General features: G+C 51.0%; 1 protein-coding gene across 1 annotated transcript; it reads right to left on the bottom strand.

Annotated features, from left to right (window-relative positions):
• Nucleotides 1–1538: 1538 nt before the first annotated feature.
• On the bottom strand, nucleotides 1539–7707 carry SPATA3 (spermatogenesis associated 3). Its single transcript, XM_026489340.1, has 4 exons — nucleotides 7493–7707; nucleotides 7311–7459; nucleotides 3784–3958; nucleotides 1539–1644 (listed from the first exon to the last, which is right to left on the bottom strand). The coding sequence occupies exons 1-4, from the start codon at nucleotides 7705–7707 to the stop codon at nucleotides 1539–1541; spliced, it is 645 nt and encodes a 214-aa protein (XP_026345125.1).
• Between the last annotated feature and the right edge of the window lie 20062 nt (nucleotides 7708–27769).

Genomic DNA, 27769 nt, shown 5'->3' with positions numbered 1-27769 from the left:
CCAAGCCTGCATCTTTCCGACCACTCCCACGATGGTGATAGTAGCAAGACCGGCCAGCTGGCCAGCCCTGCCCTCTGAGCACCTTATCTCATACTCCAGCAATCTCAAGACAGAGGTCCCATGATCTTCCTTATTTACAGATGGGGAAACTGAGGTTCTCAGCTACCGTGGTATTTCATGAAGCCTAAGGTGCTTCCTTTCTTCCACGAAAGTCCCTAGATCAGGCGGCAGAGCCCCCGAGCAGATGGTGAGTTTACTTTTTGGGTCGGACTTCTGAGATACTTTGAGCACATGCCCTACTGTGGCCCTTCCCTGCCCATTCCTGCGGCTGGTGGAGGTCTGGGGGTGGGTTGAAAAGCTGCCATTACCAGCTGACTACCCCCCATTATTAGGCACTCACAGCTGGTGGATTTGGCAATGGGGACACCTGTGGGTGCTCTTGGCGCCCACCCAGATCCTCTTTCTGGGCTGGGGCATCCATTCCCCAGTCCCGTGAACCGTGAATGTTGGCAGCTAACAGCTCAGAGCTGCCTCCTTCCCCAACAACTTGTTCTCAGGGGACGACAAACGGAATCCGCTTTTCCACAAAGACATACACTCCCCAGGCCCGCCCCTGTTGCCAATGATTCAATGATGGGGGGCACAGAAGGCCAATCTTCTTGCCCCATGGTGAGACAGGGTCTGTGATGTAATTCACGCACCAGAGCTCCCCCGGGATCAGGCTGAGGCTGGACTCCAGCAGAGACCTCCTCCTTGCTCTACTCCTTCCTCTGTCCTCTCTTAACCTCTCATTCCCATTTTCCCTCATAAATCCTCTGCACCCAAATTCGTGTCTCAGGCTCTGCCCCTAGGAGCCTGGCTCGAGACAGGGGAGGACTGGAGATGCTGTGTAAGGCACGCTCTCTGCCCTCCAGGATCTTGCAAAAAACCTGCAGAGACAGGTCACACAGGTACCAAAAAATCATCCACAATACAGGATGGCATAGGCTGGAAAAAACAGTGTTAAAAAGATGGGAGAAATCACTGGAACTGCAGTGGGGGAAGAGCTTATGGAAGCAATGGACCAGGCCATGAAAGATAAGTAGCACTTCAGAAGGGAAAGTTCTCTTAACAGGGAGAAAGTTCCAAAGGAGGTGATGAGGAGGGTCGGGAACCTCTGTTCCACCCCTCCGGCTTCTTCCTGTCTGGGATCTGTGACTAGGAACGCCCCACCGGTGGGGGTTGGGGGGAACTCTGATTTGACAATCCCAATAATGGGTCTAGAATCATCAAGAGTGTCAGGGCTGCTTGAGAGAGCCGTGCCACGTGAGCCTGAGGCCAGAAAGTCACTCAGTTCTTAAGCTTTCCCTGAGAGGCTGGGGGCTTGGTCCACTCATAAATTCCTCCTTTATTCCAAGAAGGGACAGACACTCCCTCGGCCCTGCACTGCAGGCACGGTGACCCAGTGGGCTTGAGGGTTACCCCTGCCAGGGGGCGTGGGCACAAAGGGGGTCCACGTACCTGCCGGACCGTGGGCCTGGGGGTTTGCTCACAAGGATTCAATGGTGTAATAGGCAGCTCCTAGGGCCCCCAGAGCCACAGCAGCAGTCCCGAGAGCTTGGAGCACGCGAATTACGATGAGTGGAGTGTTTCCTTGTAGGTTTTCTGTAGAGCAAAACAGAAAGCCCGCAGGTTGGGGGCAGCTGGACTCTAGCGCCTGTCTGCAGACAGGGGAAGCAGGAATTGGAGGGTCCCCTCAGGATTTCAGCAACGCCCATCTCCCCGCCACTGATGCTCCTCTCAAGGGAATACGACTCTGCCCACCCCATCCAATGACTCCCTGCCACAGGACCCCTGCCTCTGAGGACGGGCAAGCCCGGGATGCCAGCTCTCGGCTGGGACTCTCAGGGAGCGGGATATGAAGGCTGCCATGTGCCAGGCCCCATGCTAAACATCTCACACCCGGTGTCTTCCTCAAGCCTTCTAACCACCCTGTGAAGTAGGTTCTATCATGAGGCTCCATTTTGGAGAAGAATCTGAGGAAGCCACATGTGACGCCCACCACACAGGCAAGGAAGCTGTACCGTCGTGCTAATGACTGTGAGGAAGGCTTTCACAAAACGCAATATCCTTTTGGGCAACAATCCTGCTAAAGTAGGGAATCTTGTTTAATGGGATGTGTATTTATTTAAAGCCAAGATCCAACCTTCCACTGCACGGAGAAATGTAAAGATTATGGAAGCTGGTGCTGTAATTTGAGCAGAATTGAGACTACAGGTCTCACCCCGGCCAGACCGCCCCTCTGCCCCTCCCCCTCCCGTCCCTCATGCTGAGCCGCCTTGCTTTTACCTTGCCCTCCACCTAGAATGCTCTCTCTTTTCATGTTAAGCCACGGGAAGATCCCAAGACTCTTCTAGACTCAGCACAGGTAGAAACCATTGACACTACAAAGTCTCTGTGGAACCTGACTTTGGAGTGAGCACCCTCTTTTTCGGAAGCTCTTTGAACACCTATGGGGCAGGTGTCACTTCCTGGCTTCCATCTCAGTTTCTAAATGTACACGTCTCAGCTTTGCCACGTGGACTGTACGATTTTAAAGGGTCGGATTCCCTGTTCTGGTTTTCCTCATAGCGCCTAGTATTCTACGCCGAGGAGGTGTTCCCACCTGTTGGTTTTAAAGTGATACGAGTCCATGGCACGGCTCGACACCAGATGGACAGAAGTACTAAGGGCGTGGGAGGAAATCAGTAGGGGTGAGTGCCGGGCAGGTGGATCCTTGATGGGACTTACCGGATTGTAGAGTATTTTTAGCTCTACACATGTTCTCCCAACACACCTGGGTAGCTGTTTGCTTCTCTTATGTCTGAGAGATGGTGCTTTTCAAGGATGAACAGGAGAGGGCATTTGATGGGGGGAGAGACCAGGAAGAGGAGCGGGAAGCGGGTGAGGGGTGGGCTCGGCTCCTGGTTTAGGCGTATGAGATCCCCAAGCCGGAAGCCTCTTTGTGGACATTGGTGAGACCCTGAGTACAGGCGCAGCTACTCTGGGGTGCAGAGCTGGGGGCAGAGGGACGCACATAGCCCTGCACCACTGGGAAAGCAGACTGATGTCTACAGTCTGGTTTTCTGCACAGGCGTCTTCCCAAGCAGCCACCAGGGGGCTTTCTCCTGATGGTTTCATGGGAAAGGAAAGGAAGGGCAGGTACTAGGGTTGATGCTGTGGGAGACTGCCCTGCCACCGACAGAACAGCCTGGGGCATGTCCCCTGTGGAGACTGCCAGAAATTGCTCGAAGCCCTCTGAAGGGGCTGGAGGTCTTGCTCTTACCAATGGGCCATGTGAGTTGCAATCAGTATTTATCACTAAATTCTGGGGGAAATTCATATGCAGGTCAAGCACCTGGAGCTCTCAGCTATGGTATGGGCCACAGAAGGAGGCCAGTGGCCCAACAGAGCATTTAATCACAAAGCTCTGAGTGACAGGGACTTTACTAAGGGCTGTCAGGGAGTCTACTCTGAGGAAGGAGTGCGCCCATGGAGAAAAGAAACGCGAGCCTCCCAAAGAAGCAATTCCTGGTAGGGAAGAAAACTGGCCCCTGTCTGTGCAGGTGGGGGTCCCCAGGGCATGGGTCTGGTCAGAAAGGGCAGGGTGCCAAACCCTGGGAAGTGGTCACCCCAGAGAGGCTTTCTTTCTGCCTGGGATTCCCAAGAAGAAGTTACAACATGGCGACTAACAGGGTCCAGGGCAAAGCCCGGCCCTGGGAACCGAGTGCCCCGAGGGTCCAGCCCCCCCACACGCTCCAGAACCTGTAGAAAGTGAGGAGGCTTGGAGATCCTCTCCCTGGCATGGTGGGCCAGGCCCGAGGAAGGAGGACATCAAAGATGCGGCTGTGACACAGGCCCAGGCGACGCCAGCAAGCAGAGCTGCCGGGGCAAGTGGAACAGGAACAGAAGGCCCGTGGGCCCGCACGAGTCACAGCCCCTGGATGGACAGAGAAGGAGAGCGATGAGGGACCCCCTGCCTCCAGGAGGCTGGGGAGAGCTACGGAGACACGGGAGAGAAGACTAGCCACAGGGGAAACTGGTTGTTTTACAGACTGGAGCTCCCCGGGCCATTTTGAAATAATGGCGCCATTATTTTTATTCTCAGTTTACAAACAGGGAAACTGAGGCTCAAAGAATAGATGGGATGCCTTGTAACAAGTAGATTTGAAGAAGTGGGCTTCAGCTCAGGGCTTCTAACTTGTTCAGTGCTCCTTCCGTGGAATTGACAGAAAATGACAGCAGCAGGAGAGCGGCCCTGAGATTCCACTGGAACACGGTCCATTCTTCTGGGGTTTGTTGATTAATCCAGAAGACAGTGGCTGCTCCAGTTACAGTACTGGAAACACTTTCCCAAACTTCTCTCCTGTTTGTCCTCTGCTAAGGATGCCAGTGGGACTCAGAGATGGTGCCTTCGGCTGCTGCACAGCAGGACTTCTGGCTGGCTGGTTCCCTCCTCGTGTAATGACTTCAGTCCTGGCTTCTTGACACAGCAACACGTTCTTCCAACGTAGGCTCCATGAAACCAGTGATCAACCTGGCAGATGCCGCCCGCTCCTCCTTAGACCTGCCCATGGCAGATACCTTCTCTGGAATGGGGAAGGAAGGGATTCTAAAGGGCAAGCCTTATCTTTTTTCTTTGTCAAATTTTTTTAAAAAATAGACATTTAATTCCTGTGGCATAAAATTTACCCTTTAAAGTGCTCAGTGGTTTTTGGTATATTAACAAAGGTGCAAAACCATCATTACTGTCTAATTCCAGAACACTTTTATTCCCACCCCCAAGGAAACCCCATGGCCATTAGCGGTCACTACCTTTCCCCACCTCCCCTCAGTTCCGGGCAATGGATTTGCCTATTCTGCACATTTCAGAAATGGAATCATATATAACATGTGGGCTTTGGTGGGCTGGCTTCTTTCACTTAGCCTAACGTGTCTGAGGCTCACCCACGTTGTAGCATATGTCAGTGGTGCCAAATAGGATTCCGTTGTATGGACATACCACATGTTTTTTACCCATTCATCAGGTAGTTGATAGTGAGTTTGTCCCACTTCTTGGCTACCATTACTAATGTTGCTGTGAACATTCACGTGCAAGTTTTTGTATGGAGCCTCTGTTTTCAATTCTCTTGGGTATGTCCCCTGGAGTGGAATTGCTGGGTCATATGGTAACTTCACGTTGGCTGCACCATTCTACGTTCCCTCCAGCCATGGACAAGGGTTTCAGTTTCTCCATAGCTTCCCCTAACATTTGTTATTGTCCATCTTTTGATTATAGCCATTTTAGTGGAAGGCTAATACTTTCTGAAACTACAGTGTTTTCTGCATCCAAAAAGATTTGGATTTTAGGGGTGCCTGGGTGGCTCAGTCAGTCAAGTGTCTGACTCTTGATTTTGGCTCAGGTCATGATCTCAGGGTCGTGGGATCAGGCCCCATGTTGGGCTCTGCACTTGGCTCAGAATCTGCTTGAGATGCTCCCTCTTCCTCTCCCTCAGCCCCTCCCCACCTTACATAAATAAATAAAATCCTTTTAAAAAAAAGATTTGGATTTTAGAAAATGGCGCCCTTATGTACAGGCCTTCGTCCCTTATCACCAACATTTTTCCCTCCCTGGCTCGAAGGGAGAAAATTCCTCTGGCAGAGAAGTGCAGGGTGTCCACTGTAACCATGGGTGGACCACCCTGTCTCCTGCTTGGCTTTCTCAATAAGCAGAATTCCTCCCTAGGGGTGAACCACACACATTCCTTAAAAGATGTGGGGATGGAACATTTTGCTTTCTGCAGGTATCGGTTCTGAAGGCCGTAATCCAGAAATGTTTCCGTCAGTGGTTGATGATCACAATATATGCAATATGTAACACTCCAAACCATTTCTACATGTTAAGAATGAATTGATTCTTAGCCACGGAAATACCGTTGTCCCAGCAACTGCTTGGAGCTACCCCTCTCACTCACATCTCACGTGTAGTTTATATCCACACCATCCCTGAGGAATAAACTGTGGTGCAGAGAGTGTGGCCTGCTCAGGACCATACAGCCACTGGCACTGGCTCATGGTGAAGCCAAGAGAAGCTCAGAGAAGGGTGTTCTTCCTCCTGGGGAAACCACAGGGCTCTTGGGACCAGAAGGTCAATGCTGCAGTTAAGAGTAAGGATTATGGAGTCAGAATAGATAGAGGTCCTGCTCTCAGTGCTGTCAGTGCCTGCTCGAGAGTGTGTTGTTTGATTTCTTTGAGCCTCAGTTCCCCCATCTATAAAAGGGAAAGCATGATGATAATACTTCCTTTATAGGACTGTTAAACGGGAAGGTTCGCACAGACAGCTGAGCTGAATGCTAGGTACTTGGTAAATGCTCGATGGTAACTGTTAGTTAGTTACTACCATTATTATTATTAGTAGTAGTAGTTAGTAGTAGTATTAACCATCCTGTCTCCTAAACTCCACTTGAATTCCCAATCCAACGCTCATTCAGACTCTGGCTACCCAACCAGGTGGAGAACCACTTTTCCTAGACAGCCATTCCATTTTCAGACAGAGCTAATTGCTGGGAACGTCTTTGTGTTGAGCAGAAATCTGCCTGTCTCTAGTGTCTTCCGTGGGTAAGGTTGCCAGATTTTGCAGATAAAAATACAGAATACCCATGCAATATCTGGGACACATTTACACAAAAAAATTGTTTGTTGTTTATCTGAAACTCAAATTTTACTGGGGGTCCTATATTTTATCTGGCAACCCATAGACATCGGAGGGCAACACAGAACAAGTCTACTCACATCTTTTACTTGACAGACAGATTTCCTCCAATTCCTTCAACCAAATCCCCTACATCAAATGGTTCTTGCTTTCCCACCCCCTCATCCCCCATTATCTTCTTTGGACTAGATCGCTGGGCATCTTTTACAGCCCACAAGGATAGCCTGATGAGGACGGAGTATGACCACCTCCCTTGTCCTAAACCGTATATTTCTATTAACACATCCCTGGTTTTTATCTATGAGCAGCCACACGGCACTTCTGACTCCTAATAAGCTAGTATCACCACCAAGCCAAGTGCAATGTCAGTATGTATGTGTGGCCGCCTCCTTCACTGAGACTCAGGATGGTGAGGAATGGCAAAATCCAGGAATCCTGGTCTCCTGCGTAAAAACAAAACCCCAAACCCTCACAATTCACCAGCACAGTTCCAGAAGACACGTCAACCATGCACCACTACCCAAACTGAACCCGCCTCTGGGGGACCCTAGGACTCCATCAGCAGGAAGGCTAGAAGTTCCTGAGTTAGAAGCCTGCCCACCTGTTTTCCTGGATCGAGAGGATGCTTTTGTGTTAGTGTCCTGAGGCGCCAGGCCCCTGGTGGAGGGGTTGGATTCGGGAGCTGGGAGAGCCTGGGGTGTAGGCTGTCGGGGAGTGGATTCACAGCTGGGTTGCAGGGTTGAGCCGGAGCTGGGCTGCTGCTGGGTGGAGCTGGGACTGGGCTGCTGGGGGGTGGATTCGGGGCTGGGCTGCTGCACGGTAGAGCTGGGGCTGGGCTGGGGGGTGGATCCGGGGCTGGGCTGGGGGGTAGATCTGGGGCTGGGCTGCTGTGGTGTAGACTCGGAGCTGGCGTGCTGTGGCGTGGACTCGGAGCTGGCGCGCTGTGAGGTGGAGCCATGGCGTTTGGACTCCGGCTTCTTCCTTTTGCCCTTCCTCATGGTGGGTTCTCTTCACCTAAACGTGGACCTACATGGAGCTGCTTAATCTTCCGGCTCCCTCCTGGAGGGGCCGCTTGCCCCTGCCCTGGGGGAAGGCTCTGGCCTCGGGATGGACCTAAGCCCCACGGAGAACAGTCACCTCCACCCCTCCTGTGAGGTCACAAAAGCCAGGGCGGTTCCTATGGCAGGGCTCTGGGGACAGTCTTCTCTGCCCGCACCAGCCTGCTGTCCTCCCTCCTCCCCAGCGACTGGGATGGGCAGAGGGCAGTTGCTGGGCCCTCAGGACCTGGGTCAGCCTGGCCACAGGGACTGCGACATCCTGGACCCCCACGAAGCTGCGACCAGAGCGCCTCCTTCAGGCGCCTCTCTGCGGGTGTGTTCCTGGGTCCCTACGCGTCTCGGTTTCTCTCTTAGACACCCTGGCTGTGCCGCCCAGCTCTGTCACCGGTTTCCACACACCAAAGCCAAACAAACCACTTCACCATGCATTCTGTGAGTTTTAGGTAACTTTACTGAAGATTTGGGGGTCCACGGGAGGTCCACAGGCTTCTCCCATCTCAGCTGTTCCCTCCCCATTCAGAAGATCTTAAAGTAGCTTCTCCCTTCTTCCAAAAACCTGCCCTCCCCATTGTGGGAAGGGGCTGGGGATCCCCAGCTTTGATAAGAACCCTTGCTTTTGACAAAAGAGTTGTGTCTGTAAAACAGTTGTTTGGAAAACTACACTTTCTTTGAACTCATTCGCGGCAACAACGGACTACCTCTCAAACCCCAAACTCGTCGGGTCAATTAGGGGACTGTGAATATTTCTTGAAGGTAAAAATATGATTTTCCTTTCAGGATAGAAGCGGATAAGGCATTTTAAAAAGACAATCCTAAACTTCACACTATGACTGCAACATAGAGTGTGTTCACACCAGAAGATTCTACCTCCGCCATAGTGTGTCGCTAGGTGGGTGGGTGAGTATTCAGCTGTGAGCCCCGTGCTCAGGGTGGGGGAGGGGATGAAGCTCTTGGCCCAGGATAGGGTTTAGGGCAGACGTTGCTAGAAGGTGGCTCCACGCAAGGCCAGACCCGATGTGAAATGTGAAATGACAGAAAATATTTTAGGGATTCTAGAGCCTGAAAAGACCTTAATGATTCTCTTTTTGCAGAAGAGAAACTGAGGTTTAGTGAAGTTAAATCACCTTCCAAGATCACACGGCTGGTTGGAAGCATTGACAGGGCTATGTTCCCATTCAAGGCTATTTCATTTCAGGATTCCACAAGGCAACAGGGAATCAGATAATTATAGAGGCCTTAAAAATCAATGGGCTAAAAAAATCCCTTGAGGGAAAAGATTGAATTCTTTAAGAAAAGCACCAAGGATTAGAAGTGGAAGACAGCTCAGATCAATAAAGTCGGATTGAATTTGGTTGACCGTCAGCACAAGGAGGTTCAAGGAGCAGGTGAGTATACAAGAAGTGGTAATTCTCTAAAGTCAAGCGCAATGGATCCCTCCAGGGGGTCAACTAGAATCAGAGAGACTGGAAGCCCGGGTCAGGGACCCTGTCCAGATTTAGCAGACAGGTCAGGAACTCCTAAGGCATTTATCTCTGCAAAATTAGATTTTCAGACACCAGTGGGCTTTTGCCTGGGGCTTCAACTTGATTTAAACCAGGGGTTCTCCACCTCAGCTCTATTGATATTTGAGGCCAGATAAATCTTTGCTGTTTGAGGCAGGTAATTCTCCTGTGTATTGTACAAAGTTTATCAGCATCCCTGGCCTCTGCCATGAGATGCCAGTAGCAAATAGCCTCCCCCCAACCCCATCCGTTGTGGCAACCAAAAATGTCTACAGACAGTGCTCAGTGTCTCTGGGGTGTGCGTGTGTGTGTGTGTGTGTGTGTGTGTGTGAGAGAGAGAGAGAGAGAGAGAGAGAGACTTGCCCCTCGTTGAGAACCACTGGTTTAAATGAATTAGATAAGGGGCAAACACGCATGGGTAGTATTTCCTGGTAGAGATGAAAGAAATGTGTCATTTCACACCAAGGAGCCAAATGGCACAGAAAACAGGTCCCCGTTCCTGGGGAGAGGGATGGAGGAAACACAGAGGAGGCTTTGGGAGGAGCAGAGAGTTTTTCTATGGCAGTGGAGAAAAATATGGGTGGATTCTTTCATAAGCATGGGCCCAAGAAACAGGGAGAGGGCACTCATGGAGTGAGAGGTTGGCCCAGAGGGATGAGGAAGAATACTTTGCTAGAAGGTCTTCCATGGCCCCCTCTGCCTTCCGGCTGAAGCACAAGTTCCCAGCTGGAAGCCTGACGCCTCTAGAACACAGTCACAGACCAGGGTCCCAGGCGCACCGACTCCCTTGCTGCGACCTTGTCCAGTTCTTGCCAGCCGTGAGCGTGGAGGCTTGCTTTCCCCCATTTGTGAAAGCCTTTCCCCTCTATCAGCCCCCACCCCTGTCAAAACCCTTCCCACCATCGAGATCCATCTCAAGTGGACCCATCTCCTCGTACAGCCCTTCTCGAGAGCCCTGACTAGAAGGGACCCCTCCCTCCCTGAGCCCCAGATCATAAACTGCCTGGTGTTAGAGTGATGTTTCTCCTGTCTTCTCTCGAGTTCCCTACTTTCAGACTGTGGATCCCCTGGAGGGCCAAAGTCCAGAGAAGAGACAACTCAGGCTTCTGGAAGGCGAGGGTAGGAGGCACAGAAAGCAGGAAACCACCGAAGGCATGGTGAGCGTGGAAGATGGGGGCCGAAGGACCTCACAGACAGCATCACTAAGGGGTTCTTTTCAAAGACGGACTGGGGTTTTCTGGCCTTGGCTGAGGATCACGGAACAGTCGACAGGCCAGGGGCTCTCCTAGCTGACCCGGCAGCCACAGGACAACCTCGAGCACTATTTGGGAAAGTGAGAAGACTGAGTCTAAGGGGAGGTGAAGTCAGGATAAGGTTCTGAGGGTGTGAAAATCCACACCCAGTGGTTCCGGCCCTCTGGCTGCGTCCAGGGCACCAAGGGCAACATTTGCCCTGAAGCTCACATCTACAGCTGGGGGATACCTGCTGGCCCTTGGCCCCCACCTGTCAGGAAAGGTCATTAGTCCTCCGGGGGGACAGCCTGCTCTGGCCACCAGTCGGAGGGTTGGCAGAACTTTGAACAGCTGGGAATTGGCACTCCCTGCCCAGAGCACTTCCTTCCCTGCTGCCCGCCTCAGGAGGGGACTTCCAGAGACAGAAGGCACCTGGTGCTCATTCCAGAGCCCACTGTCCGGGGCTGTAGACCCACAGATTAACCCTCTGGGGCCACAGGCCTGGATTCCTTGATAGGCAAGCTCTCAAGCGTGGAGTAGGAATTCTGCCAGAGCACCTCTTCCAGAGCATAGCTGCGAGGATTAGACCTGAAAGGGCTTAGAACGGTGCCTGAAATCATGATGCTCTTAGAGCAGAAGCCAACAGAACCAAGCAAGGAATAAGTGGATGTGGAGAGGAGGGGGTGGGCCTGGGTCCTACAAACTCCCAAATCTGTACCTTGTAAAAGTGTGATTCAGAGTGCAGGGCGGGGCGGGGGGAGGCGTTGGGCTGGGTGGGAAGTGTAACTCCACACATTAAATACATTTGAACACTTTTGACCAGAGATTGGCCCAGTGAGCCCACCTGGGGGGAGAAATCTAATTAATCTTCACCCAAACCGGTGTTAAGTGGAGGCGCTAGGAGAGAGACGGTGACTTGGGGCATTTGCCCTCTCCCCTGGACCAGGACAGCACTCCCTCCGTCCTTGCTGTTTCTCACCCGCCCGCTCTCGGCCCCTCACCATCCGTCTGGGTCTCCTGATCCACTAGGGGGACGCAGTCGCGCGCCCTGGCATTGTGCCCTCGGCTGGCGGCGGCCTGGACGTCCAGGGTGCAGTCGGAGCGGCTGGGGCTGAACACGGCCGTGTGCACCTCCACCGAGGGGCTGTGCGGCGCGAAGGCGCTGCAGAGCAGGGTCTCCATGCGGCGGCGCGCCTCGGCCTCCTCTTCCGGCCGCGGCTGCACGATGATGCCGACGAGCGCGGCGGGCGGTCGGCGGTCCCGCGCGTGCACCTGCTGCAGGAGCAGCTGCAGCCGCGGCAGGTTGGAGCACAGCGCCGACGCGCGGCACAGCACCAGGAGCAGCCGGGCGCTGCGCTCGGGCGGCGCCGGTCTTGGGCAGGGAATCCAGCACCCCGCCTCCGGGTCCTCCGCCTCCTCGCAGCGGGAGGTCTCAGACGGAGCCGGAGCCTTCACGCTCTCGCACGGGTCCGCAGCCTTGCACCTATCGCGCGGTCTCTTCGGGGCGCAGCGCCTGGACTTGGCGGCCGGGCAGTCGGCGCCGCTCCGCAAGCTGTCGCAGGGACGCTTGGGCCGCCGCGTGGAGCAGTTGCCCGAGCTGCTGTGGCCGCTCGTGCCTCGGGTGGACGAGGGCCCGGCGGAATGATCATCTGGGACCTGCTCCAGAACGTCCTGCAGGGTCAGGCAGCACTCATCCCGCTTCCAGAGCTCGCCGAACAGCAGTACCTGGCCGTGGCCCTCGATGCACTGGGCCCGAGCCTCTTGCTGCGACTCGGCCATCCTGTCCTGCGAGGCCCTGGACGGCCCGGCCCCAGGCTCCATGTCCGGTCCGGCGCTCTTGCCCCTCTAGGCCCGGGCCTCCGTTGGCTGCGGGACAAGCTGCCCTTCCCCGGAGCATGTCACAATACCCCTGCGCCCTACCTCTTTCTGTCCTGACCAAAGGCCTCCGCCCTCTACTTTTTGGAAATCTTCCGACATAGGGAAGTCGCTGCCTCGCGCCGCTGCAACACCAGCTGTTTGGTTTCTCTTGTCATTTTGTCCGTCTTTGGTGTCAAAAGGGCAAATCCTTTTATCTTGGGGATGGATCATTATGCCCAAGCCTCCAAGTAAAAGAGATTTTCCCGAACTTCGCAGAAACTTAAAAAGCAGTGGGAAAAATAATAAAAAGCAGTGGGCCCGGATGCTCGCTGCACCTGGGACAGTTGAAAAGCGGTGAGGCACCGAGACCTGGTTCTGGGTGGCTGAGCCCGGGAGGCAGGCCTTGCTCGGGCTGGGCCCAGCTGCTCTCTGGAGGATCTGGGAGCCAGAGTCCTGGCTCTAGCCTGAACTGCTGGGGCTACAGGAGATGGTTCGGGGTTGGCTCGGGTCTTCTATGGGTATGTATTTGAAAAATCCAGTCTTTTCCTCCTGTATTTCTCCTTTGCTTCTGACACAGAACTGCACTCTGACACTTCTGGTCACCAAATATGTGTGTTTTTCCCCCTAACCAAGCAATTCTGTGACACCAGCTGGGAATCCTACACTTCAATTCTGACACAATCTTCCTAGAGATAGCATCAGATGCCACGGATCAAGGGTGGTGTCCCACAAGACTGCCCCCACCTTCAGATGCCCAATTGCAAGTCCAGATTGTTACCTGTCCTTCCGAGCGTTTGGCTGGAAATCTGAGGTTCCCACAGTCCCCTCCTCAGGTTCAACTGATTTGCTGTGAATGGCTCACAGAACTCAGGAAAACAGCTTACGTACTTTCGACCAGTTTATCATAAAAGGATAGGGCGCCTGGGTGGCTCAATCGAAGAAGTGTCTGCCTTCGGCTCGGGTCATGATCTCAGGGTCCTGGGATCGTGCCCTGCAGCGGGCTCCCTGCTCAGCCCGGAGTCTGCTTCTCCCTCTTCCTCTGACCCTCCCCCTGCTTGTGTGCTCTCTCTCTCAAAATCTTTGAAAAAAAGTAAAAGGACCTAGAAGACACAGGTGAACATCCAGGTGGAGGAGATGCGCAGAGCAAGGTGTGTGGGAAGGGGCACGGAGCTTTCACCCCACTCTGGGCACACCACTCTCCCTGAACGGAATTCCGCGTGTTCACCAACCTGGGAGCTCTCCGAACCCCAGCACTGTTGGGATTTTATGGAGGCTCTCTCCTGTAGGCATGATCCAGTATTAACTCCATCTCCAGCCCCTCGCCCTTCTCTAGAGGATGGGGGATGGGGCTGAAAATCCCAAACTTTTAATCATGGATTGGTCTTTCTGGTGACCGGACCCCATCCAGGAGCCCACGCAGAGTCACCTCATTAGAGCAAAAGCCAGTCCTATCACCCAGGAAATTCCACCAGATTTAGGAGCTCCATGTCAGGGACAGGGTCAGCGACCAAATATTAGAACAAAATATGCTCCCAGTGCTCCTACCATGTAAGAAATGACAAGGGTTTCGGGAACTGGAGGCAGAGACCAATAGATACCTCACAGGGCACCAAACTGCCAGAAAGATCTTTAGCAGAACCCGAATAAAAAAGCACAAAAACTCCTCCTCTGCCCTGGGAAGGTGGGACAGAGGTAGTCAAGACAGCCACAGGGGATGGAATTCAATGGCGGGGAAAATTTTTTTCTGGTTAATTTTTTTTAAAAGAGCTTATTAAGTTGTTTAAAATGATTTTTTAAAATATAAAAATTAAAGACTCTGACAGCAAGCTGTCAACCAGAAACCCCCGAGCTGGGATTGTGCTGAAAGCTCCAGGACCCCTCGGGCCAGGGAATTTGGGAAGACGGAGTAAAGGCGGAAGATCCCCACAGCATTGCAGAAGCAGGGTGGACAGTATTGGGGGACTCTTTCCCTGTCCTGGTTTTTCAGCCTTGGACCGGAGACTCAGCTCGCCTTCCATCTGGATAGTGTTGGTAAGAACATCTCCAGCCCTTTCCCCCTTCCTCAGCAAATCGGAAAGCTCAGAGTCGGGAACTCATGGGTGACCTTTCCCTAGGGTGCTGGGTCACTGCCTTATAAATTGATGCTAGTTTCATCCAGGATGAATCAGACCTGCCAACCCGCCACACAGGTGTCCGTTCACCTTTCCACAGGCAGACCTGAGTGCGGGAGTCTCTCTTTCTTTCTTTCTTTCTTTCTTTCTTTCTTTCTTTCTTTCTTTCTTTCTTTCCTTCTTAAGGTTTTATTTATTTATTCTTATTTTATTTATTTATTTATTTGAGAGAGTGAGCACAAGTGCGGGGGTGGGGGGGAAGCAGACTCTCCACTGAGCAGAGAGCCCACAGGGCTCAGTCCCAGGACCCCAATATCATGACCTGAGCCGAAGGCAGATGCTTAACCAACTGAGCCACCCAGGTGCCCCTGTGTGTGGGAATCTTAAGATTTGGATTATCATGGGAGGAAGGATGCCCTGCCTGGGCTTGTCCTGCATTTTCTAAACCAGATTTATCAAGTTCTGAACTGGGGAGGACCAGTTAGGAAGGACTAGAGGTCCCAGGCTCCCAAAACGTAGATTTGAACTGAATCGTAAGGAGGGAAGGGTGCTTCCGTCTCCTGCTCTGTCCCCCTTAATTGGGGGCAAAAGCAGCCCAAGACTGCTGGGGGGAGGAGGTGGGGGGTGATGCTCTCTTCCTTACCCTCTGTCACCGAGTCAGACAGTTACCAGAGGACCCTCGTATTTCGCTGTCTGACATGGTGGACTGTCCTTCATCAGAAGGTTAAGACTGAGGTGCCACTGACAAAGGGTCCCACAGAGGCCACGCCCCTGGGCACAGTGAAGACGCAGCACGGGGAGGGGAGCAGGGGGGTCCAGGGCTACCGGCTTCAGTGTGACCTTACAGAGCAGGGATGAGGCTGGAGCCCAGACATCCCCGGCAACCCTTCCAGGGTTTTTTTTTTTTTTTTTCTGGAGGGAGAGAGACTTATGGCAGAAGTGTCCCTAAAGGTGGGGGCTGGATGTACTAGTGTTGAAAACTGAATTCTAAGACTCCCAAGCACACACACTGGAGGGGAGCAGAATACATCACCCCAAAACATGTCACTTTAGCATGTGGAGTATTTTGAGCTGAAGGCAATCAAGACCCAAAAGACTCAGGAAAAGCTTTTTTTTTACCTCTCTCGTAACTACTGAAAAGTATCTACATAAGGGGCCTGGCCCAGAAAAAGAGCTATTACCAGAGAGAAATTTTTTTTTTTTTAATCAAAGAGACTTACCTGCCTGGCAGGGCTGACATCTGATTACCAAACAGCTACTCTTCCCATCTTCCTGTGAATTGTCATCCTCCCTTTGGAGACCCAGACCCCTGTCCCGTTCCTCAGCTCAGGATGGCACGTGAGCCTCGATTGCCTGACTGTCTTTGAGTCTCCTATTTCTATGGGGCTCCCATACGTACAAAATTAATTTTCTTCTCCTGTTAATATGTTTTATGTCAATTTAATTGTTTTTTTTTAAAGGTTTTATTTATTTATTCGACAGAGATAGAGACAGCCAGCGAGAGAGGGAACACAAGCAGGGGGAGTGGGAGAGGAAGAAGCAGGCTCATAGCAGAGGAGCCTGATGTGGGGCTCGATCCCAGAACACCGGGATCAAGCCCTGAGCCGAAGGCAGATGCTTAACCGCTGTGCCACCCAGGCGCCCCATATGTCAATTTAATTGTTAAACCAACTAAAGAACCCAGCAGGGAAGAAGGGAACATCTTTCCTCCTCGACAACTTTGAACTCCTTCATGCTTCATCTAAGTTGATGTAACAAGGAGATCCAAGGATATATTGGCTTAGAAATGACATTTTTTTCTTCTGAGGTCAGCAATCCAGGGTGCTGGAAAGGCTCTGCCCCCTCCACAGGTGGCCTCCTTTCCTGCCTCCAGGGCAGCTGGCCCAGGACTCTTCCACCCCAGACAGAGGATATGAAGACTGGAGGGAGGGGAATCCTTTCTACGGCATGATTCAGAAGTTGAATACATCAATTCCACTCACATTCCATTGGCCAGAACTAGCCATGTGACCACCTTGGCTGTAGGAGAGGCTGGGAGTTGTGGCCTCCACTTGGGTGGCCAGGCACCCAGTTAATCCTTCTATTATGAAAAGGAAGAAGGGGTAAGTAGATATTAAGGGACTTTTTAACAGACTCTCCTTTGCATCTAGTAATAATTGCCCCCATTAATTGAGGTCCTTCCGTGTGCTGGGTGTGAACATATGTCATCTTTACTGCAACCCGGCAATGGATAGGGCACTGTCTCCAAGTTCTAGATGCAGAAACCAAGGCTCAGAGGGGTTAAGTAAGGTGGCCAAACTCAATCAGTTAGTGAGTGGTAGGTCTGGGATCTAAACCAGGCCCGACTGGCTGCAAATTGCCGGGTGCAGTAAGGAGCACAGCATCCTGGGGTTGAGGTGGGGCTAACCCTCCGACATTCTGGCTTCTGGAGGCTAATCCTGACTGATATGGCGTGAAGAAAGAGGGAAGGAAGGGGAGGGTTGGGTGAGGAAGGGGGAGAGGGAATCACCCGGAACAAACATCCCCTCCCCTGCTTGTTTTAGGCTCTCAGGTGGTAAAGCCTTTGGGCACACAGTTATAAGGACACAGTGAGAAAAGTTTGGGAATTTCTGTTCTAACCAAACGACTAACCCTTCCTTCCTTCCTTTGAAGTTGGATAACTTTCTGACTAAAATATTTATAAAATAAAATGTTTTCATGATGAGGGATATTGAGAAGAAAGGATTTACTACTTCAAACCTCATAAAAGCCCTTCTTGCCAACCTTGAAAGGTCAGAAAGGTCCTCCTCAGATACCAGATTGAATGCAGAAGTTTGTAAATAGGTGTCAGAGGCGTGTGCCAGGCCTTGCACCCGTTTGCATCACTAGCTCTTGCGTCTGGTTGCCATATTGAGATTCCCGGTAAAATTTCATTTGAGGAAAGGATTGTGCAAGTAATGCTTGGAAACTTCTGAAGTGGACCAAACAGAATAATGTTATGCGTGATTTTATTCATATTAAAAAATCATTTAATTGTTTTAAATAGGTAATACATGTATATGGCTAGGTTGGAAAAAAACACATTGTAGCTTCTGTTTGGCTCTCTTGGATTGCTCTCTCTAGGAGAGCCAGCTGCCACATTGTGAGGACGCTCAAGCAGGCCTGTGGAGGGGTCCACATGTGAGGAACTGAGAGGCCTCCTGCCGACAGCCACAGAGGGGGCCATCTTGGAAGCTTTCAGCCCTAGGCAACCTTTCAGATGACCGGACCCTTGGCTGATACCTTGACTACCACCTTGTGAAAGACCCACCCTAGACTAATCAGACAAGCTACTCACTAATTCCTGACCCTCAGAAGGGTGTGAGATAATGACATTGTTTTATGGCACTAAGTTTTGGGGTAATTTGTTACACAGCATTAGATGACTCACATAATAACCATCCCTAAGCCCCGCTCCAACCATTGCAGGAGCTCCATTTTATAGAGAAATGGAGTCGCTAATGGAAACCGAAAAAATGCTCAACATCATTCGGCATCAGGGAAGCATAAATCAAAACCACAATGAAAGGCCACCTCACACCAGTCACAATGGCTAAAATTAACAAGTCGGGAAACAACAAATATTGATGAGAATGAGGAGAAAGGGGAACCCTCTTACACTGCTGGTGGGAATGCAAGCTGGTACAGTCACTCTAGAAAAAAGTATGGAGGTTCCCCCCAAAATTAAAAATAGAGCTAACCTATGACCCAGCAATTCCACTACTAGGTATTAACCCAAAGGATACAAATGCAGTGATCCAAAGGGGCATTGGCACCCCAATATTTATAGCAGCAATGTCCACAATAGCCAAACTGTGGAAAGAGCCCAGATGTCCATCGACAGATGAATGGATGAAGAAGATGTGACGTATATGTACAATGGAATATTATTCTGCCATCAAAGAATTGAAATCTTGCCATTTACAACAATGTGGATAGAGCTAGAGGCTATTATGCTAAGCCAAATAAATCAGAGAAAGACAATTATCATATGATCTCATATGTGGAATTTAAGAAACAAAACAGAGGAGCATAGGGGAAGGGAGGGAAAAATAAAATGACAAAATCAGAGAGGGAGACAAACCATAAGAGACTCTTAACTATAAGAAACAAACTGAGGGCTGCTGGAGGGGAGGGGGATAAGAGGATGGGGTAAGTGGGTGATGGGCATTAAGGTAGGGCACATGATGTAATGAGCACTGGGTGTTATACGCATCTGATGAATCACTGAACTCTACTTCTGAAACTAATAATACACTATATGTCAATTAGCTGAATTTAAAAAAAAGAAAAGTGGAATCTTGGAAGTCATATAATTACTCTAGGTCATGGTGGACAGCATAATGGCCACCCTAAGGTGCTGCCCACGTCCTAATCCCTGTAACTTGTGACTTTGTTAGGTTACCTGGCAAAAGTGAGTTAAAGTTTCAGATGGAATCATGGTTGCCAGTCCCTCACTTTAAAATAGGGAGATTATTTTGGATAATCCAAAATATCCCGGTAGGCTCAATATAATTAAAAGGTCCTAAAAGGGAGGCAGAAGGGATGAGTCAGAGGGAGATGTGACTCTAGAATGCCAGAGAGTTGGCTTTAAGGATGGAGGAGAGAGGCCATGTGCCAAGGAATGTGGGCCGCATGTGGAGGCTGGAAAAGGCAAGAGAACTGTCTTAGTCGTCTTGGGCCGCTATAACGAAATATCACATGCTGGGGGTGCTCAGAAACCATGAAAATGTATTTCTCATAGTTCTGGAGGCTTGGAAGTCCAAGATCAAGGTGCCTGGCAAGAACCCATTTCCTGGTACAGAGAGAGTCATCATCTTGCCGTGTCCTCACACGGTGGAAGGGGTGGCTGAGCTCCCTGCGGTCTCTTTCGTAAGGACACCCATCCCAATCACCCGCAAGACCTAATCACCTCCAAAGGCCCCGCCTCCAAATACCATCACATTTGGGTTTGGGATTTCAACATGTGACTTTTTGAGGACCACAAGCATTCAGTCTATAGGAGAAATGGATTTCCCCCTGAGCTTTCAGAAAGGAACACAGCACTCAACAACAGCTGCATTTTAGTCCAACGGGAGATAGCAAATTTGTGTTGTTTTAAGATGCTAAGGGTGTGGTCATTTGCAGCTATAAGAAACTACTAGGAAGTCACACAGCCAGAAAGCGGCAGAGCAAGGATCCTAGTCTGGCCTGTCTCACCGGAAGCCCACCCAGGCATTGGACAGACTTCCTGTTTCTGTTGCAGAAGGAGCTCACAAAGCTACTGACTGAGTTACCGGAGCTGCAAGTGTGGGAGCTGTGTTATTTTGGGGGAGAGGCCAGGTAGGCTAATCGGACTGCTCAGGAACCTGTGGTTAGAACACAGGTCCGATCTGTTCAATTGATTCAACAAGGAAGCCATTGGACTGATGTGTCTCTAGTGCTGTGGCAGCCTATGCCAGCAAACCGAAACCTAAGCCCGTAAATGCCCCAGGGTGGAGAAATCAAAATGTTAAGGACAACCAATCACGAACAGCCAACGAGGCTTTCAACTACATTCAATCAAATAATTTCCTTTCTCTGCTTCTGCACTTTGTCCATCTTCCCTGTGGCTTTGACCAGCTAAGTGCCCCCCACCACTTCCAGGTTAGCACTGCCCAATGTGAGTTGATTTTTTGCTCAAATAAACGCTTAACGTTTTTAAGACGCCTCAGTTTCTCTTATAACAGATCCTAACAGCCTTGCACGATCTCCCCCGGAGTGAACAGTCACACTCTTTCCTCCCGTGGGAAAGCATCTGAAATTTGTTCATTTGGTCAACATATTTTTTCAAGTGCCTGGGACGTGCAAGTATGAAGTGTATTCTATCAGGATATGATGGTGACCGTGACAGACATGGAAATTTCTTGCCCACCTGGAGGCTGCCATCTTGTGAGGAAGAGAAAGACTAATGCTCCCCATAACCCTGCCTGATCACCAGCCCCGCGATGCAATCAAGGAGGCTGCCGTGGAGCAGCTCCAGGCCCTATCCAAGGCCCTGGCACCGTAGCAGGGAGGACTTTGACCCCAGAGGCTAATTCCTGAGCCTGAGTCACAATGTTTCTCTGAGGAAGGGCACACTTGTTGCTTACCTGTGTTGCCGAATTCACACTGGTTCCTACCGCAAGGGCAGAGGAGAGTGAGCCAGTGGTGAATTCCTGGGAACCAGGGAAGGGCCAGGGCAGTTGGGTCCTCAAAACAAAGAAGGGGATCAGGAAACTATAAGGATGTCCAGATGTCTAAGAGTCTTATAGTATGCTGGCACGGAAAACGAGGCTATAAGAGAGCATTCGATGGTATGAAGAGACTTCTTTGGGTCGTGGTTAAATAGAAAAATTAGGTTGTAGAACAGTCTACCTTATGAGCCTCTCTCTGTTTTTTGGGTAAAACAATGTACATACAGGGTTTTTTTTTTTTTTTTTTAAAGCTTCATAAATACTCTTCAATGTGTTAACTTGACTGTAACTGGGTTATGGATATAGAGGTGCCAGGTTTAGCAAATAAAAAAAATAGGACACCCAGTTAAATTTGAATTTCAGATAAACTGCGAATAATTTTTTAGAACAAGCAAGTCCCACGCAATTATTCATTGTTTATCCGAAATCCAAATTTAACAGGATGTGCTGTGTTTTGTTTTGTTTTGTTTTGTTTTAATCCAGCAACGGTCTATGTGGGATTTTGTTTGTTTACCAATGTTTTTTATGACGAATATACACTACTCTTGAAATAAAAAGGGGGGATCAAGCGGAGTCCTGCCGCGGTAAGAAGGATTAATTATAGAGGTGTGCACGGGGGATTTCTGGAATCGCAGGGGCCAAGTCACGCGCAGCATAAACTCTGCCCTCGCACACGGGGGCCCTGGCCTGCGCGCCGATTTCCGGCGCGGGCTGAGGGACGCCGACCACCACGTGGCGCTGTCGGGCTGCGGTCCCGGAGGACCGCGATTGGCGCGTCAGGGGAGAGGGAAAGATCAACAGTGCCACTTCTCGGATCCTCGTGGCTTTTGGTCCAGGAGGCCCCGAGGAGTCCCCAGGGGCAGGGCTAAGGGTTCAGGAAGAGCTGGGTGCAAAGTTGGAGCTCTGTCTCCAAAGCACACCCCTCGCCCCTTTCCCCTCCCGGAACTGCTGATGACTGTGGATGAGTCCGTGGGAGGAAACGAGACGCAGCCACAAGCTCCCTCCTGTGTGTCCTGTTCCCTTTCCTCCAATTCCACCAAAGATATCTCCTCGTTGACTCAGCTCAACTGCCCCCAGGGACTCAGTCCTTGCCCTGGGGTGGAGGGCAAGGACTAATTTGCTTCCTGCTGGTCCAGGCTGGCAGTGATGCGTGGGGAGGGAGGAACAGGAGGAGGGGGCAGGGAGAGGCACCCAGGCACAGCCACCAACCCTTGATTCCATCTAGAGGGACTTTTGGGGGAGAATGCAATTCTGGGAGCTGCCAAAGTATTGGGAACTGCCTGGTTGGAAAGAGGAAGGTCCCGGGAAGAGGAGTTCAGGTACCCGGACCTCTTTGGGTAGAACAGGGCAGGGGAGAGCCTCAGGGGCAGCCCCTCCTGGAGGGGAGAGGCAGAGAGAATGAGAGGGAGAACCATCAGCCATCCCCAGAAGGCCTTGGCGGGGCAGGTGTTGGGGAGTGCGATGGTTAATTTTATGTGTCAGCTTGGCTGGGCCATGGCACCCATATATTTGGTCAAATATTCTTCTAGATGTTTTTGTGAATGTATTTTTTAGATAGGCTTAACATTTAGATCAGTAGATGTGTGTAAAACAGACCGTTTGCTATAATGTGAGTGGGCCTCATCCAATCAGCCGAAGGCCTTAAGACTGACCTCCTTCGAGAGCGGGGGGAATTTGTCAGCAGAATGCCTTTGGACTCAAACTGCAGCCTCCCCTCTTCCCTGGGTCTCCAGCTTACCCTGTTGATGCTGGATTTGCCAGCCCCCAGAATCCTGTGAGCTAATCCCTCAAAACAAATCTCTCTCTCTGTCCCCATCCTATTGGTTCTCTTTTTCTGGAGAACGCTGACTGATACAGGGAGCCCCAGGGCCCTGACTGAGATTGGCAGACCTGAGAATTCTCTGGAATGGTCAACATTTGATGAGCGTCTACTATGTGTCGACCTCTGTGTCAGGCACCGGCATCTGACTCTCTGGAAAGGCACTGGACCTGGACAATGAGGTGAAGAGAAAGCCCTCTATTCCCAGCTCATCCCAGAATTCCTCTTGGTGGGAGCAATCTCTGTTTGGGAAAGTATCTTAGAGTCACGTGGATTAGTGAGAGCCACAGGTGTGAGCATCCTCCCCCTCCCTCCCTGCTTTGCCTCAGTGACTTTATCCACATCTGCTCTGCCCAGCCTTGCACAAACTGTTCTTTGGCCCATTTAAGGGGGGAGATTAGGGGCCCACCTTCTGCCCTCAGGGAGTCTGGGTCAAGGTCATGAGAAGAATACACAGGTGTTGCCATGCGCATGCCCATAATGTAGGAAAGCCAACTGTGAGATCTGGAAATGAAAAGAGAAAAGAGGAAAATCCCTCTTCCCTCCCTTTACCTCCATTTTCAAACTAGATCTGCCCCAGGGCAAGGAATATCCTACCTACAGAGAGCAAGGGAACAAACGGAGTTTTGCTTGAGAGCCTCAAGACCTGGCTCTTGGGTGGTTTAAAGATGATCTCTGAGAGTGATTTCAGCTCAGGGGATTTTAGTTTCTTGTACTGACCTTTGACTCTCCTGTTCATCCCTCAGGAAATCTGGGGCTTCACAGAACAGAGCCCAAGGCTAGCATGCCAAAGCCATTAGCAGGGTTAAGGCCAAATGGGTTTTCTCGGAAGCCTGGGTCCTGCATAAAGTGGGTAGCCAGCAAATGCTGTCCAGGGGGTCAAACAAGAGCAAGACCCAAGGTCATAGAGTCCACTGGAAGATGAGCTAGCTGGGGCCTGGGGTGACTGGCAAAATTGGGGGGGGTGCTTGGAAATGGGCCCTGAAGAGGGGGTAGCATTTGCATAGCTGGGAAGGGGTTTGGGGCCCAGCAGCATTTCCCAGAATGCCTTCTGTTTTCTTCTTGAGAAGTGGCGAGAGCCCGAGGGAGTGATGGGTTTCTCAGCGCAGTTCTGGTATGAGTGGCCCTGACCACAAGCTGCCAGTACCATGCCAGAAAGAAAGAAAGAAAGAAAGAAAGCAAGCAAGCTTAACCGCTACCTCCCATCCCCCGTGTCCCGTGAGAGTCTCATCCTGTAGTGAGTTGAATGGTGGCCCCCAAAAGATACGTCCACATTAGAGTTCGTGGGACCTGTAAACGTGACCTAATTTGGAAAAAGGCTCTTTGCAGACTCAGCTGAGGACCTGGAGATGTGGAGATCTGTCTATGGGTTCATTACCTGGACGGGCCCGAAATCCAATGACAGGTGTCCTCACGAGAGGCACACAGAGGAGAGACACCCAGACAGAAGAGGAGAAGGCGGTGTGAACGTAGAAGCAGAGACTGGAGTGCTGCAGCCATCAGCCAGCGAACGCCCGGAGCCCCCGAAGCTGGGAGACGCGGGAGCAGGATCTCCCCTAGAGCTTCCACAGGGAGTGTGGCCCTGCCGACACCCTGAATTTGGACTTGCAGCCATCCGAGTGGCAAGACATTCAGTTGCTGTGGTTGTGAGCTACGAAGTTGATGGTCATTCATTGCAGGAGCCCCAGGAAATGACTACACGTCCCAACGCACATCTTCTAAGAATTCCTGGGGGTTTGCGCTCCTGAGACTCTTCCACATGTGCCCGATTTTGTCCATTTTGCTCCATGTCCACCTGCAAGTGAGAAGGTCCCCTCATCTTGTTCCCCGTGAAATGTGCTTGCACCAAGAATTTCTTGTATTTAGGAAACCAGGGGGCAGGAGTCTAGCAGAGACGGGTCCCGTTCTCCGCATAAATACTGAGTCTTCCCTCCTCTAAATTTGGGTAAATATAATGATCCCCAAGCTTTACAGAGTGAATCAGACACCTGCGGGTGAGCAAATCCTGAGAAACAGAATGGTGCACACGAGTGTGTGTGTGTGTGTGTGACAGAGAGTGTAAGTACGTGTGTTCCCCAAGCTGTTTCCCTCCTTCACATCCCCACCACCCTCGCTTCCAGGGGAGGAAGGAAAGGCATCCTTGCAGCCAGCAAGCCAGAGGAGCCTGGCCGTCAGGATAGGAGATGCTGCCCAGAGTCTGCTTCTGAGAACAAAGATGAGCGAACTCAAAGAAGACTGCACAGGACTGAAGATTTTCACGTGTGTCCGTCTGGCAGTGGTGGGGGAGGTTTCCGGAGGAGCGGGGCAGGCTCCGGCCACACAGCCTCCGTGATGACTCACGGGTCCGCGGCTCGGCCATGCCTCCCCTCTATGTGCCTGACTGTCGTGCAGTGGGCTGCGTGGATGTTGGTCACCCCCCTTCACTGCTGGCCTTTTCCAGGATGTCCCTTTGAGGCTACAACCATCTAGCCATTTATACAAGTCAGAACCCTGGGAGCGTCCCCTGACCCCTTCCTCCTTTTTGTCCCCCAAGCCCATCCCAGCCCCAGAGCCCCAGATTGTTTTTCTTACTGTCACTAAAATGTCACCTCAGCAGTTTTCCCCCTACCAGCTCTGTTGGCTCCTTGTCCCTCCCTCCGTGGCCCTTGTCATGGTTGCAGTTTGCCTAGAGAAGAGAAACCACAGCTGCTTGTTCTCTGGGGGTGTCCCCAATGCTCCCAAACAGGGACTGGTGCTCAAGAAACACTTGTCAAATAATTGAATAAATGAGTAAATGAATGAGCAAATGCGATGTTGAACCAGGGTGCTGGAAAGAAATAGAAAGGCTTCCCCAGCAGAGTCTGAGGTCCTCTCGGGAATAGCCCCAGGTGTCCTAGATGACAAGAAAGGAGAACCCCCCCCCCTACCTGAACACAGGGCTGGACCCAGCCAGAAGCCTCCCAGGTCCCGGAACCTGGCGCGGGTGTGGAATGCCCATCCCAGTGCTTTCGGCGTTGGGAGACTCTTCCTCTCCACTTGTCTGGTGCTTGCCAGCTGTGTTTTCCATTCATTAAACTTTTCCAAAGGGTGTTGGGTTCAGAGCGTCTGTGAATGGTGGGTGCTGAATGGGGCAAGGGGGTCAGGGAACGTGAACTATACACCCTTCTGGCTGCCTTCAGGAAGACTTCAAAGGAGGGTGAGTCCAGTGCAATTTAGGGAGCCGTTCTGAACTCCCTGTGTGGGCGGCAGCCTGCCTCGGTGCGGCAGCAAGTTCTATTACAACCCGCTCTGTCCACACTGCAGTTGGCCCCACGCCGACATTTTATTTTGAAATTGTCAAACCTACAGAAAAGTTGAAAAAAGACTACATTAAATCCCCCCCCACACCTTCCCCTAGATTCTCCAGCTGTTAGCATTTTGTCATATTTGCTTTCTCTTTCTCGTCCCCTTTCTCTGTGTGTTTTACATGCTTTTATTTTGCTGAACCATTTGCAAGCAAGTTGCTGACATCTTGATGCTTCACTTCTAAATATCTCAGCATCTCCGACTAAGGATGTTGTGCCACAAAACCACAATACCATTTTCACAACCACAATAACATCCAATGTGCCATCTGTATTCAAATCTCTACCATTGTCCCCCAAATGTCATTTCCAGTTGGATTTTTTTTCTGCTATCCGGAATCCAGGCGCGTTTCCCGTATGATATTTGGTTATATCTCCTCAGTCTCCCAGGATCTCAGATGGTCTGTCACCTTTGTGTCATTGCTGTGCCTATTGGTTTTTCTGGTGACCTTGGCTCTTTTGAAGAGTCCTGGCCAGTTGGCGTGTGGGATGTCCCCCATCCGAATTAATCTGGTTATTTACTCATGGCTACATTCGGGTTTACTACGTTGGGCAAGAGTACGACCTAGGTGATAGTGCGTCCTGCTACTTGAATCACATCAGAGAGAAGATAATGTCAGGTTGTGCCCTCTTGGTGATGCTGAGTGATGGTCTCCATTTCCTCCTTTGCGATTACGAAGTAGTTCGTGGGATCCTCACGGAGGCCTGGCCTCGACTGAGTGGCCCGGAGGCTGAGCCATCAGCAGCCAGGCTTGCCTGAATCAAATACCACAAGGGGGGTTGAAAGTGGTGGTGGTTCATTCTTTTCTTCCTCCACCTTGACGAGCTGGAATGTCCCCCAGCTCTTTTCCTAAAAATCACTGCGGATTCATGGATTTTTAAAAAAATGTGTGATAACCTGACACCATCATTATCCATTTTGGTGTTCACGTAGTCCCGCATGGAGCAGCGCGAGTCCTTCAGCTCCTGCAGCCCTTGCACGGGATCACAATTTATCTTTGGCACCACAAGATATTCTGGGCTCACGCTGTACATTTTTAGTCCCAGACCTAGAATTAACTATTTCTGCAAGGAGTCCTGGCTCCCTTCGTGGCGAATGACAACTTGAAAACAAGAACACAGGGGCGCCTGGCTGGCTCAGTCGGTTAAGCGTCTGCCTTTGGCTCAGGTCATGATCCCAGGGTCCTGGGATCAAGCCCTGCATGGGGTTGTCCGCTTAGCGGGGGGGCCTGCTTCTCCCTCTCCCTCTCCCTCTGCCTGCCGCTCTCCCTTCTTGTTCTCTCTCTGTCAAATAAATAAATAAAATCTTAAAAAAAAAAAAGAATGTGTGATGTGTGTGTTCATTGGTACAGGAGTGTTCCTGCTTCTAGGTCTGTCAGTGTGAACAGGAACTGGAAACTCGTTTTTCAAGATTTTTTATTTATTTATTTGAGAGAGAGAGAGCGAGAAAATGAGTGTAGGGGGAGGGGCAGAGGGAGAAGCAGGCTCTCTGTGAAGCAGGGAGCCCAACGCGGGGCTTGATCCCAGGACCCTGGGATCATGACCTGAGCTGAAAGCAGATGCTTAAGGGACTGAGCCAGCCAGGTGCCCCTGGAAACTCATATTTCAAACAATCATGAGTTCAAACTGATATTTCCGCCTCAGATTTAACATCGTAGGGTTTTTCTTTAACTTCTTTTACTTATTACTAGTGTTTTTTTTCTCTTACAGTAAAATATGTATTTCCTTAATACTATATTATGCATAAAAGAGTTTCAGAATTACAAGACCAATGGTATTACTAATAGTACATTTATCAAGTAAAATGTAAGGTTTTTTTTTTCAGTTGATTTTGGTCTTAGAACAGATCCCATTAGGGATGTACAGTCTGAGCGCTCGAATTCATTCCCTGCTCTGTGTGCTTACCAGTCTGATAAAGAATCAATTTGTTTTGTTCCTGTTTGCAC

This window comes from Ursus arctos, unplaced genomic scaffold (assembly GCF_023065955.2).
Source record: "Ursus arctos isolate Adak ecotype North America unplaced genomic scaffold, UrsArc2.0 scaffold_1, whole genome shotgun sequence".
Lineage (NCBI taxonomy): Eukaryota > Metazoa > Chordata > Mammalia > Carnivora > Ursidae > Ursus > Ursus arctos.
This window is presented reverse-complemented; position numbering and strand designations above follow the sequence as displayed.